The 14,424-nt window shown below is 43.9% G+C and overlaps 1 protein-coding gene across 3 annotated transcripts in view; it reads left to right on the forward strand.

Annotated features, from left to right (window-relative positions):
- The window catches only part of SESTD1 (SEC14 and spectrin domain containing 1), a 136,651-nt gene that overhangs the window by 42,896 nt on the left and 79,331 nt on the right, over positions 1–14,424 (forward strand). For all 3 annotated transcript variants that reach the window (XM_075001113.1, XM_075001112.1, XM_075001114.1), the window contains 2 exons: positions 6,324–6,432; positions 13,940–14,030. In XM_075001113.1, the coding sequence (XP_074857214.1) occupies positions 6,324–6,432; positions 13,940–14,030 (200 nt within the window). The remainder of the gene's footprint in view (positions 1–6,323; positions 6,433–13,939; positions 14,031–14,424) is intronic.

The following is a 14,424-nucleotide window of genomic DNA, read 5'->3' on the forward strand; positions in this document are numbered from 1 at the left end:
ATTAAAATATTTTCATGTGCAATTCTTCCATATATTTGCAACATATTACATGATTCCTACTATATATTGGATAAACCAAGGTAGTAATTTCTATAAAACCTTGTCTATACTGTACAGATTTGTTGACAGAAGTCAGATTTAGTATGCAAAATAACAGTTCTTTAGTGTAACTCCTTAATCTGATAGAAGGGTGAAATTTTGTAACTGTTTCCCTTCATTTTCTTTGTTGGTGTCCTTGTAACCAGTTTTGTTTGCTTTATAGCTTGGTTGTCTAGGTAGATTTTTATTTTTTTTATTTTGTTGTTTTACAAGTCAGCCCAGTTTCCAGATGAATTAGTTGAGAATGATGGCCTAAGTGGTAATTTGCCTTGTTGAGGGAGCCATGTTGTTTACAATGAAGGTAGTGCAATTTATTTTATTGCTGAAGTTGGTTTTATTATCCTCTCTCCTTGTCACAAGACAGTTGGTGTTGCTGAACACATAAGCAAGTCGGTGACAAAAGGAACAGAAGTCATTGGAAATATTCCATGTTCAACTCTTTGGTTCCAGTTCTATGTTAGAAGGGCTACAGGGAACCATCATCTGTATTGAAATAGGCAGCTGCTGTTGAAGAAGTATCTTCCCTGAAGGGAAGAGAAACAATATGTTTACTCAAGTAAACAGGGTTTATATGAGAAGCACAATTTCAAGGAAAATCCTGCCGGGATGTGACAAAATGTAGCAGAGCTCTTGCCCTGCCCCCCCCCCCCCCACCCCCCTTTTTTTTTTTTTTTTGAAAGGTTACCTTTGACAGATTGGTATAGGGGAATTCTGTAACCTTGGACCATTCAAAGATTCCTTGGGTTTTCTTATGATTTGGCCATGTCATCATAGTAGTGGAGACAGGTGACTGGGGGTCTCTGAGGCAGGTTCCTGATACAGTCCGGTGGAAGACTGTGCAATGGGATTGAATATAGGCATTTTCTTTGCAGACCAGCTCTGTTTAAATAGAACCTCTACAAGTAGTATAAGGTTTCTTTTTCTACTCCCTTCTGGAACACCTTTATTCTTCATTTGCTGTTTTTGTGGTATTTTAGGTGTATCTTTTGAGTTTCAGCTCTGAATCACTTCATCTGTTTGTGGTGTTTGTTTTAATCCTGTCATCCACATATATAACAGTGGTACTATGCTCATTCATTTGGGCTGGTAATTCTTGCATCCTGCATCGTTTTTTAAAGATCTTTAACTACTGCTTAAATTTAGCCTTCGTGGACCTTAGCTTTCAAATAATTTTTTTGACGTCCTCTTTTGTGGATGTGCCATGCTTTTTGTTTTTTATTTGCCATCTGCTTGCTCAAAGCTAAAACTCGGTATTGGAGATATAACCTCCTGCTTCTTAACAGAAATGTGGTTTGGTCTTTGGTGAAAACTTTTTTTGACAAGTAGTGTGTTTGTTTCTGTAGTATGTTTTGTTTTTAGAACTTTGTGAAGGCAGTTTATTATTGGAGAGAGGTGGCTTTTGAAGCCTTACTTTGGATCCTGAGACAAATGCTATTTTACTCTTATTTGTTGAATGTAATGTATTTGTAAGCAATACGGTTGTAGGAAAAAAACCTGCTATTTTTATAGTAACAGAGAGGAAGCTGTGCTAGTCTATACACTATCAAAACAAAAAGCAGTCAAGTAGCACTTTAAAGACTAGCAAAATCGTTTATTGGGTGAGCTTTCGTGGGACAGACCCACTTCTTCAGACCATAGCCAGGTCTGGCTGGTCTGGGCTGGCTATGGTCTGAAGAAGTGGGTCTGTCCCACGAAAGCTCACCCAATAAACGATTTTGCTAGTCTTTAAAGTGCTACTTGACTGCTTTTTGTTTTGCTATTTTTATGATGCACTAAAACTCAAGATAAAAGGCAAAGACAGCCCTTCAACTTCTGAATAATACTGATCTAGTTTCCCTCTATTCCTTTTTTTTTTTTTTTTTCTTTCCCATTTCGGATCTCTCCTTTGCTATTAGCTGGGCTTTCGGTAGCTCCTGCTAGTCAAAAAGGAGGAAAAAAAAAGCTGGGGGGGCAGGGGGCAGCAGTCTACAACTTCTGCTGCTCAAAACAGTGAGCTACAGAATGGACAAGACTCTAGCACAGGAATGGGCAAGACGCAGCTCACCAGAGTTAGCTCCTGGTGGACCACCAGATGCTTTATTTACCTCTGCATCTGCAGGTTCGGCCTCTTGCAACTCCCATTGGCCATGGTTCATTTCTCACCAATGGGAGCTATGGGAAGTGGCGGACGTATCCGGAACTGTCCTACATCTGCTTACTGGTTTCTGGGGATACAGGTTAACCCATACTCAAGAACCTTTCATTTACTAGGAAAGGAAATGGCAAAAAGGATGGTAAAATTTGAAAAAGGACTTTGGGAACAGTGTTCCCTCTAATTTTCATCTTCATCTGACGACTTGGGTCTTTGCCCACGAAAGCTTATGCTCCAAAATATCTGTTAGTCTATAAGATGCCACAGGACTTCTTGTTGTTTTTGAAGATACAGATTAACACAGCTACCTCTCTGATAGTTTGTACAGTTTTGGACTGATTAGTCATAATTCAAATTCCATTCAGATCAGACGCCATTCTGATGCAAAGCCGTGATGGTTTAATGCCTTTCTTAACGTCGTAATCCAAATATTTAAAATCATTTAAGGAAAACTTCCTTTCTGTCATCTCTGAAATCAGCTCACTTCTCCTCATTTTCATAATAACCCTAAAAAAAAAAATCCAGCTTTCCAGGTCTGGTTGAACTAGTTTGGGTACGGTCTCCTTACTGTCTGTAAGTAACTCCTTGTTGTACAGGTTGAACTTCTGTTGTCCGTCCCACTCTGGTCTGGCAAAAATCTATGGTCTGGATGATTTTAGTTAGCCAGATGTCTAGTTCTCATGGTTGTGGCCAAGTTTCCCGTTGAGTACAAAAGAGTTTGTTCATAGCCACCAGTCTTGGCTCTCAGTGTTTTGTTTACCTCTAATTTACCTGTAAATATCTTCTAAGAGGCCAGTAAGCAGTGGAAGTGTTGGTAGTACTGCTAAACAATTCTTGGCAATTTTTCTGGCATTCTGGTTGGGTCCCAAGAGTGCTGAATGAGAGAGATTCAACCTGTATTAGACTATCCTTCAGAATGTTACAAAAAGGTTAATGTGCTTTTAGAAAAAAATCTTTTATCCAATTAGCAATGGCAAAGAAAGTCGGAGCACCTTTTAAAGCTACTGAAATTTACAGTTTACTTTGAAAGTGAACTATTAATACAGATGTGGAACAGCTTTTTTTTTCTTTTTTTTAATAAAGCTGAAGGATAGAAAAAAGCTTATAAGGCCACAGTGGTGCAGTTTCATTTCCATGTACTTGATTTCATTATAAAAAATGAGATAAGAATCACGGTTTCAACTTGATATTCAGTTTCTCAAGAAGATGGTTGCTGAAGAAATCCAAAAGCCAAGATATAAAATTCTGTTTTATCTTCGTAGCTTTGCTTGTGCTACATCAATAACTAGCTCTGGAAAAGGGACATCCATTAGAGTAGACTTTTCATGTGAAACTGATACCTTGTAGTGCTATTGTATTGAAATTTGAGTGCTAACAGACATACATGGAGGCTGATAAGAGGGCATGTCCAGAAAGAATAGCAGACAAGTGTTATCATCCCAGCCGGCAACTGAGAAGCGGGAGAATGCAGCACTTCAACTAAATGCTGCCCCTGTTTTGGAGGCTCCCTGTTTCATATCAGCTAGTGGCTAGTAGGTCTAATATTGAGCATACCCTTTGATATTTTTAACCCCAAACTTCCTTTGAACCACCTGGCACCTATGATTGTAGTGGTATGGTGTGGGCACTTTTACTTTACCTGGTCTTTATCCTGCTTCAATGTAATGGGTCTATGTCTGCTTCTTGGCCCTTCCATTGCCTTCTGTTTTGCTCTTCTCTCTTGTGAATAGTTCCAGCATGCCCCTCTTCTATTGCTCGTAACTCTCCCTAAGCAGCCGTAAGGCAGAGCTGATAGGACTCCCTTCACCCACAAGGTTCTGAAGTGCAACAGAGAATACCAACAGGATGCTGCAGTCTTGGATTGTTGTTGAAGAAGCTGGGGTTTGGCACGTGGACCTCAACAGGAGAGCAGAGGTGGTTTTGTCACCTTTCTACTTAAACCCAAGATCCTAGTGGCAGCCAATGATTCAGTTTGGACACTTGCAGTGTAGAGCAAATGTCTGCTCTGTATTTTTTTCTGCTTATGTTAATGACTCTCAAGGGGGGCTCATTCCGTTGGTCACATGCTCTTATGCCTTTGCCATGTCCTTGGCATATCCCCTATGCTGGGGAGCACTGAGGAGATGGCATAGAATTAGCTCTATACAAGACCAGGTTTGTTTCCCAACAAAGGAATCATTTTCTGACCCTCTTGGGCATCCAGAGGGACAAAATGGGGCCATGGCATGGGACCTGGCCATATATAGTTGTTTAGCATTTTGGGCGTCTACCTCAAGTGCTGTTCAAAAGCATTTTGTTAGGTAAATGGTTTGCATTATTTGTGGAGTGATATCAAATGTAAAGCATATCTTAACCTCAGTGCTTCATCTTCACTGAGAGCGAACTTAGAAGTCTGTTTATCTTAACTTGTTAACGTTCCAGCTGAAGCCCATTTACCCAGTCCTTTGGTTTTCAGCATGAACTGGACAGCCAGTGCACATAGGTCCAGAAGGGGGAGATATTTCCTGTGGCCACTAGGTGGTACAGCATCATTATTCAATCCATTTTATAAGGTCTCCATTTTTGATGAGCTGATTTGGCACCTGTCCCAGTTAGTTTGGATAAGCAGCCATGCACTGTATTTTTCTGAATTACTGTATCATGAGGTGACCACCCGTCCCATATTGGGTGGGATGGTCCCATATTTGGGATGCTCATTGTCCCATATTTGCCCCCTTCCAGCCTTGGGGAAGCAGGGGATTATGGAAGCAGGACTCCCGGGCAGTGCTGGTGGCTGATGCCTCTTTCCTGGCTCCCGGTGCCTTGAGGGAGCTGCTCCCCCCCCCCCCCCCCGCCCATCTACCTGTCCTGTATTTGGGACAGGGAGATATGGTCACCTTAGTACTAGTTATGGATGCTGTTTTTCTAGGCATCATACAAACACAGGATTCGAAGAAGAACAAAGGGACTTTAGGAATATTTACAAGGAGTTCTTCCCAAGTGTGTGGGAAAGCGTGGGAGAAAGTATGTTGGTGGTTGAGACTTTAAAAGAAGGGTGAGGGAGTCAATTGTTGATCCCTTAATACTGAAGTTTCCACAGTTGATGAGATCTTATGAAATGACTGTCACTTTCCATATATACTCAAATATGTTAAGGATAAATCACAAAGGACCTGCTTTTCAGAGCACCCAAGCTCTCGACACTTCAGTGAGAGTTCTGGGTGATCTGTGCCTCTGAAAATAGGCCTTAAATCTTGTATGTTTTGATCCTGACATATTCATTGTATATATTTGGATGAAAATCTGCTGTGTGCGCGAACAGAAGCTGTAGAATATATTTACTGTGTATCTAGAGCAGAACAACAGGCCAGTGTGGATTCTTGGATATTTAGTAATTATAAAAATGTCTATTGGTATGGATTTAGGTGCTTAAATTCATGGCTTTGTTTAAAAATAATCTTGGTCAAATACTCTACATTTCACCTTTTAGATCTTTATTCTGCAAGGCCTGTGAGCATGTGCCTAACTTCGAGCATGTGAATAGCTCTGTTGAAATCAAGTATATGCTAAAGTACCTTCCTTAAGTTGGGTCCTTAAAGTGAATTTATATTCTCACTGGAAAGGTATTGAGAATTTTAAAAATCCTTCAGAATTTTTGCTAAATATCAGCGGGGGAGCTGTGTTAGTCTGTTTCTGCAAAAAACAGTGAGAAGTTCTGTGGTACCTTTATAGGATAACAGATTTATTGGAGCATAAGCTTTCATGGGTAAAGACCCACTTTGTCAGATGCATGGAAAAAAATGTTATAACTGCTTTGCATTACGGTAACCTTATGACCAAATTCTGTGTTATGAGCATGTCATCTACAAATACATTGTTTAGTCTATTATGTAATTGTGGTTTAAGGGTCCAAGATATGCTTCACAAAATGTTCTTTAATTATCAGATTACAACTGAACAAAGTGCTGTACAGTAGGGGCAATCTTTACAGCAGTTTTAGACCCAAGTAATTTGTAGTATGAGAATATTTAGCCAAAAATGTGTGTTCTTAAAAGCTTAATACTACGTTAAATCTTAGCATTGATCTTTTTTCTTCTTTGTTTTTTTTTAATAGGTGGGAAAGACAGACGAAGTGGCCTCATTCTGACAATTCCATTATGCCTTGAACAGACAAATATGGATGAGCTGAGTGTTACCCTAGACTATTTGCTAAGCATTCCAAGGTGACTAAGTAACTCTAAAGGTGTTTGTTTCTTAAAATCATTAAATATTTTTGTCTTCCAACACAAAGGCTATGGCAACACTAGCGAATTTAGTTAACAAAACTCACTGCGCGTCCACAGGCAAAATGAGTTTAGTCAACAAAACTCAGTGCTTCGGCTGATGCCGGATGAGGAAGAGCACCTTTGTCGACAGAGTCTGTTAACAGAAAAGCCGTGTGGATGCTCTGTGGGGCCGCCTTTTGACAGACAGGGCTTCCAGGACACTGGGCAGCCTTGTCTGCTGGACTTCTGGTTGGCTGTTTTGTTGAGAGAGTGACTGGGCAGTCTGGCCATTCTGACAGAGGATCGCTCTTTTGATCCGCTTTAATATATGGCCGTTCTCTGTCAACAGATGCCTCATTGGAAAATCTCTTCTGACAGAAATGAATGACAAAAAATGCTTCTAATGTAGCCATAGCCAAAATGTATTTAACGTAGTAATGGGACGTAATCAATTATTTTTCCTCACTGTTCAGATTTCTTGGTCATCACGGTCCAAATTCCAAAGAAACAGTTTCACACTGAAAAAATAATAAGTAAATAAAAAATTTCACTGTTCAGAACTGTTTGGTAGTCTAGGTTTGACTCCTGGTCTGCTTATTGACTAAGTCTGGATTCTACTGTAATGTGAGCTCTTGTTTGATTTTATTAGAACAATTTAAAGCACAACAAAATAAATTTAAAACATACGCTATAGTTTTGTTTAATCATCCTGCTTGGTGGTTTTTTTTAAAATGTCTGGTATATTTCACAATTGCATTGTTAGAAAACAAGTTACTGCATATAATCTGTCTGGTAATTGTAGTGTAATTATAATTACAAGTACTATAATTTAACTGACTTTTTTTTTAAAAGCCTAATCATTGGAATTGGTTGGACTTGTCAGGCAGGGAGTAGGCTTATTCCTTTTTTGTTTTGCAAAACTTCCACTAATACAGGCCTAGATTCACTGAAACACTCGAGTGTACTTAATTTAAGCATGAAGGGAGTCTCGTTGAAGTTAGTGGGATTACTTACATACTTAGTTAAGAATGTGATGTAATGGTTTTGCGGAATAATAACCTGTTATATGTCAGTAATATAGGAGACCATACTTATTTAGTTAGAAAGACTAGTAGAAAATTTACTTTTTAAAAAAAGCATTTTGCTTAATTGTTACTTTGTGCTCTTCTGCAAGAGTTTAAAAGCTTGTGAACTAGTGTTTTGTCGCCCTCCTCCTCCCAAGCTTATATATTTTCAACAAATATAAAACCTAATTCTTTATAGCTGGGTTTACACCCGACCACCCTTTCAAAAGGGCGAAAATGGACACTCAGTGGTCGAAATAGCAGCTGGAAGGGAGCAACCGCATGCCAATAACGGATCGACAGGTCAGCCCTCCCTTTTGAAGGGCTGCTGTGGTTTTCGAAAGGGAGCATCCACACAGCTTCAAGCTCCCCTTCAAAGGAGGGGAGGCAGGAAACGCCCTGGATGGGGTCCCGTGGCTGCCAAGCCCTTCTGGGGCCAAAGCCAGACGCTCCCTTAAAGGGCCTCTCCTTCCATGCTCTACCCCACACAAGCTGAGTACTGCCCAGTTGTCCCCAGCTGACAGAGCCCACTCGTGCTCCAGGATGGAGGCACAGCAGCAGCTCGTTCAAGAGGACACCCTCATCCTGGAGACCCTGCTGTCAGTGTTCTGCACCGTCGCCCCAGCTGCACTTGATTTAGTAGGTTGTTGGGTGGTCCTCCCGGGGCCGTGGCACCCCCCCTCCCCTGCCCAGGGTACCGCTGCATCCCTGTTCCCCCCTGGGGGCCCCAGCACATCTGGACCCACCCCAGCAGTACCAACTGGTGGGAGCACCTGGTGCTGAGGGAATGGGACAATAAAGGGTGCCTGCGGAACTTCTGCAATTCGAGGCAGACCTTCCAGGAGATCTGCCACTGGTGTGCCTGCCCCCCGCCCCCCACTGTGGCACCAGGATGCCTGCATGTGGCCAGCTCTCCCCCTGGAGAAATGTGTCAGGACCGCCATCCAGAAACTGACCACCCCAGACTCCTACTGCACCATGGAACAACAGTTCAGGGTGGGCAAGGTCACCATCGAGGCCATACTTATAGAGGTAAGGCAGGTATGGGTAACATGTCCCTAGCGGGTGGGGGGCAGGGTGAGGGGAACCTCCGGCTGCAGAGAGCAGTATGGGACAGCTGGAGGGGGCAGGTTGGGAGGGGGCGGGCTGGGGTTGGGGGGATGGCCCACCACACCCACACTACAGCACATGTCCCTCTCCCCTCCACACAGGTCGTCAGAGCCATCAATGTAATGCTGCTGCACAGGGTTGTCCAGCTGGGGGATCCAGATACCGCCGTTGTGGTCTTCCATGACCTGGGCTTCCTGAACTGCTTCAGTGCTTTGGATGGCATGCACATCCCCATCCACACCCCCCCGCCACACAGCACCAGCCAGTACTTCAACAGGAAGGGCTACCATTCGGTGGTGCTGCAGGCCCTCATGGATGCTAGGGGCCAGTTCATGGACATATACGTGGGCTGGGCTGGCTGCACCCATGATACCTGGATCTTCCGGAACTCTGATCTCTGCTGGCACATGGGGGCCGGCATGCTCATTTCACAGTGGGAGATGCTGGTGGTGGACGAGGGGGACGTCACCATGCTGCTCTGCATGGGGGCAGATGCAGAGTAATCCCTCCAGCTGTGGCTCCTGCAGCCGTACATGGGACACATCACACCCACCTGGGAGGCATTCAACCAGCACCTCAACCATGCCTGCAACGTCTTGGAGTGGTCCTTTGGGCAACTTAAGGGGCAGTTGGAGGTTAGGGTCCTTAACGTGCCCCAGGTGATGGGTGTCTGTTGCGTCCTCCACAATGTTGTGGAGGGAAAGGGGAATGCCTCTGTTGCGGGGGGGCAATGCGGCTGGCACCGACTACGAGCAGCCGGGCACTTCCATCCACCAGGACAGCCTCTGCATTTGAGAGGCCCTCAGGCATGCCTTTGCAGACAGCCACCTGTGATCCACACCCACCCTTGTCCCCCATGTATATCTGCCACCTGCCATCCCCACCCCCACCAGCACAGCATGCGCACATCCGTCACCCGCCATCCCTCCCCAAGGAGTGCAGCACAAGGAGGTGTATGGAAAATAAACATTATCAAAAAATGGGATGGTACGTGGAGTTATGTACAGGTGTGGGGGGACATGGTGTGGAGGGGTGCTGGGGGGGCACCTAACCTGGAGGGGGTGGGGGGCGCTCTGATCCTGGAGGGGGTTGGGGGGCTCATTCAGGGGGCAGGGTGGTGGGCCAGAAGCCCTGTCAGCCCCTGGATCCCCGGTCTCCCCCGTATCCTCTGCCACTCCAGCTCAGCCTCCACGAGCTGCAGGTGCTGTTCAGCCACCTTGGCCTGGTGGTGGCTGACTGGCTCCTCCTCAGCCTGGCAGTGGGTCCTCCAGCTGTGGCCCCAGCGGCATGTGGCATGGGTTGGTGGCTGACCACCCCGATGTCCAGCGACGGTGCTGGGCTCTCCCGGCCCCCAGATGGTGCAGCTGTATGGAGAGGGGGACAGCATGTCAGTAATGTGCAACAGCTGGGGGGGAGGGGGTCTGGCCACAGGCCACCTTCTTTCCTGAGATTCCCCCCCCCACGGGGTACCTGCCCCCCACCCGTTGGGCATCCCATCTGATGGCACTGCATCCAGGGGCCCTTCAGATAGGTGGGCCTTCTCAGCCCTTAGTGCATGGTCCCTGAGTGCTATCCAGCACCAGCTGGCCTCCACCCTGTATGTGGCTCATGGTGCTGTTCACTGGGGGCAGCTGCTGGGCATTGCGGGTGGTCCTCTATGGGGTTCCGTGTACCACAGCAGGCCAGCATGTGTGCAGCCTGGGGCTACAGGTCCTGTGTGTGGCTGGCTGGCTGGTATGTCACCTGAACCCTATGGAGCGGGGACACATTCCGCCATGTACGACCTGGAGGGTCCCTTGGCGTTGTCCAGGCATGCCTGGCTCCCTGTTTCCCGGCTGGACGAGTGGGAGGGGATATAGATGGCGAGGTCCCCCTCCTTGTTTGACCACTCAGTGCTGCCCTCGCCCTCTTGGGTCCCTGGTCTGGGCTGCTCCTCCGGCTGCGGCTTGTCTGCCAATTGTGTCCAGGAGCACCAAGGGTGGGGATCTGTCCCGTGACCCCAGGATGCCTCGGAGCTCCCTGAACTAGGGGGAGGTGGTTGGGCCTGCCCCGGAGCACCTGGCCTGGGCCCTGGCATACCCCTGCCACAGCTTCTTCACCTTGGAGTGTACCTGTTCCACAGTATATGCTCCGGGTGAGCCCTTGTGAGGAGGCCCTGGGCCAGGAGGGCGAATGCTTTGGCATTACGCCACTTCACTCCCATCTCATGGAGGACCTCCTCCTCTTTCCAGAGCCCAGGAGGTCCTGCAACTCCTGCTCTGTCCAGGGGAGCCCCCCCTTTTTTTTTTGCTCCCCCCAGAACCCTGGGAACCCTGCGAGGGATGGGGTGGTGGGGGCAGGCACAAGGGGCTCACATGAAGGCTGGCTACTGGCCATGGAGTCAATGGTCAGAGCATGGGGCTGGAACACGTGCAGGGGTTGCTCCTAGCATGCTCTCATCTTTCTGCCATGGGGTTACTGCATGCGTGCGCTTTAAGGTGCCTGGATGCAGGGATCATAAAGTCCCACTGCTGTTGGCAGGTGGGGCCTCATGATCCAGCTGACTGGCACCATGGCAGTCCCTTTTTTGAAAAAGCGGGCTGTAGCGCATCTATGGGTGCTCTTTTGATTTAGATCTTTGAAAGGGTACGATCTTCCTGGTATGGTATCGGAGTTCTGATTTCCACGTCTGTGCCCTGTTCTTTCACTTTTCTTTTGAAAAACGGTGTTGCATGTGTAGACACGTCTCACATTCTTTCTAAAGAGGGCCCACACATTTTGACGTTTCATGCATGTGTAGACATAGCTTAATTCTTTAACTAGTGGTCTTGAGAGACTAGTCCTGTTGAATTGCATGGGAGTTCCATCAGTGGATGTTTTGTAGAACTGGACCTGAAGTTATGAATATTTATCTTAAGCTGGTTTAAAATTATGCCACGCTAACTTCAGAAGTTGTGTGATGTAACCCAGAAATTTTCTTTTATTAATATGAAATGGTTTGTGGCAGGCCCCAGACTTTTATAGCGTTGAGGTGAAATTTCTCTGATTTGTGCAAAATCCGTGAAACACTGCTATGAATTTGTTTTAAAAATCCATAGCTACTGCATGGATGTCTTTGTTATGATATGTGATTTAAACAATTTTGTTCAAAGTGTAAGAAAGCTAAATGCAGTAATATTTCATGCCCTTCAGTGCACTGTCAAAGGAATTTGCAGACTTCACTTCATTCCCAGTTCTAATGCACAAATCAGTTGTGCCAATTTCTAAAAAAAAGCAGAAAGTCATGGTGTGAAACATTTTATGTAGTCTTTCAGAATGGGATTTTTTTTTTTTGTTTGGTGGGTTAGGTGGTGAAGCCCTATTTGTTTCCATTCTAGTTAAGAAAACAATATTTCAAAGAGCCACAATAGTGGCAGCATTTGCCTTGCTGTATTTAGGTTCAGTTGTATCAGCTCCTAATGTAAATCTTCTAGGTATAACTTGGCATTCAGAACTTGCTCTGGCTGTGACATTGCAACCAATGAGCCTAATTTTCAGTGAGGTCCCTGGAAAACCTTATGCATGGTCTTTAGGAGGTGCTGTTTAAAAATAAAGTGAAACAGAAGTACACAATGGCAGCCATTTTGGAAATTAATTTTTTAGTTTAAGAATAAACTAAACTAATTGGTTTTGTTCTAAAAATAAAATGTTTGAATATTTTTTACCACTCCAATTGATTTTCCCCCCGTTGATGTTTAGTTGGTTCTTATCCATAATGTAGGCTAAAGTTCTGATTCTGCAAATTCCTACTACTAAACAGAATGCTTGCTGCTCTGTGCAACTGCACTGGAAATCAGAGGGATTACTGAAGTAGTAGGCTCTGTGCTGTGTGTGGCATTCTTCAGATGGTAAACATTTTTAAAGAGTAAATAAAGTGGGCAAGGGTATATTGATTTTTTTTAAATGATAGGATATGTATTTTTCTTTAAATAACTTGACAGCTCATTATAAATGGTAATAAGTATGTCTTCGTCCCATAATGGTGCAATTATAGGAAGCTAAAATATATATTCGTGTTTAGTAGTAGTAATGTATGTATTGGAACAATGACTATAATGTCTTACTGAATCGTTTTTGTAGACAAAGCTGGCACTAGTGTTCCTGATCAGTTAACACTTTCCAATATTCTCAGTTGCTTAGCACTTGTTGAAATTTTAACTTTGCAGGCTGAAATTTTCCATGTAGAGTCATTTCACCAAGAACCTCTAATGACTTCATGTTTAAAGTAGGTATTTAAAATGTAGCAAGGATGTTACCCTGAATTTACCAAAATTTGACCAAGTCTGGAAATAGACACATGTACATGATCAGTTCAGGTTTGTTAGCCGACAGCAGCTAAAATCTCTGCATGTTCCACTTGCATAAACATGCCCTAGCCCAGAGCTGTAGGCACTGAGCAAGACTCTTTAGATTGCTAGGTGCTGTAGTGCCTGGCACTAGAATTGGAAGCAAGGAGCAAGATTTTCTGTTATGTATGCTCCCCTTGCCAGAATCCAGGTGAGGAGGAGGAGGATTTAGATAATGGGCACAGACAACCTTAATGCTGGCATTTCCTAAGCTTTGAGCACTTGACTGTAACTTTAATGTTCTTTCAGTATATGAAGATATTTGTCTTTTGAAAATTTTTACTTTCAGAAAATAAACTGTCAATTTGGACGACATGTTTCCTTTTCTGTATCTACTGATGGTCTGCTTTCTTTTGGCTGGCTTTTTGTATGTTGTAATAAGGGCCTTGATTTGGAAGAACACAAATGCATGTTTCAAATTTAAGCACAACCCTAAATGTTTTCCTGGGCTAGGAACCAGATCAGGTGATTCAGGAACAATACATGGAACTTGTATTCTTCACTCTCTGCAACAGACTTCCTAGGTGGTCGTAGGAAAATTAACTTCTGCCTGCCTTTATTACCTATATATGAAATACTCAGATACCTCACAAGGTTTTTGTGATATTTATTTTGTAATATTTGTAAGACACTTGATGATTAATAAGACAAACCACAATATAAATGCAAAATATAAGTATTTAATATTCCAGGAAATATATTGATGCTATTTTAAAAATAGCTAGTATGGTAGAATGACAACAAGTATGCCTGAGCAGTACACAGGAAAAATGCTTTATAAGTGAACATACGTCAACTTTCAGGGGAAGATTTTTTTCCTAAACAAAATTGTAAACTTCTGTAATTTTTAAAATGGCTCTGATGAAAGTCAGTAATAGCCACCCTGATCACTATATCATTTTCTAAAAGTATCTCTTTCTGTTTTAGTGAAAAATGTAAAGCTAGAGGATTTACTGTGATAGTGGATGGCAGAAAATCTCAATGGAATGTGGTAAAGACGGTTGTGTTAATGCTCCAGGTAAATCAATTTTTATATATTCAGTGTCAACAGGATAGTTTTACTGATGGTAGTCAAAATGCTGCATTGCTGTAACAGCTGAAATATCTACATTGGGAAACAATTTGTGATTTAATTACGGAATATATGCTGTTACAAGATTTGGTGCAAGTAGGAACAGTCTGAAAAGGGGTTTATATGCTTCTGTAGAGAGCTGGTAAAAACTTTCCCAACCGCTGTTTGCGGAGAGCCTAGGATTCTATTATGTTGTGTAAAATGGATCAGATTGGCAACTGCCTTCTTTTTAGTATTGTGATTTGCACTCAGAAATGACAAAGAAGCTCCACTTGAACACCTGATGGGGCCCCTTGCAGTATCTAGATTAGAAGAGGTGGTTTTGCCTGAATGTCAAGCA

This window comes from Carettochelys insculpta, chromosome 8, assembly GCF_033958435.1.
Source record: "Carettochelys insculpta isolate YL-2023 chromosome 8, ASM3395843v1, whole genome shotgun sequence".
Taxonomy (NCBI): Eukaryota; Metazoa; Chordata; order Testudines; family Carettochelyidae; genus Carettochelys; species Carettochelys insculpta.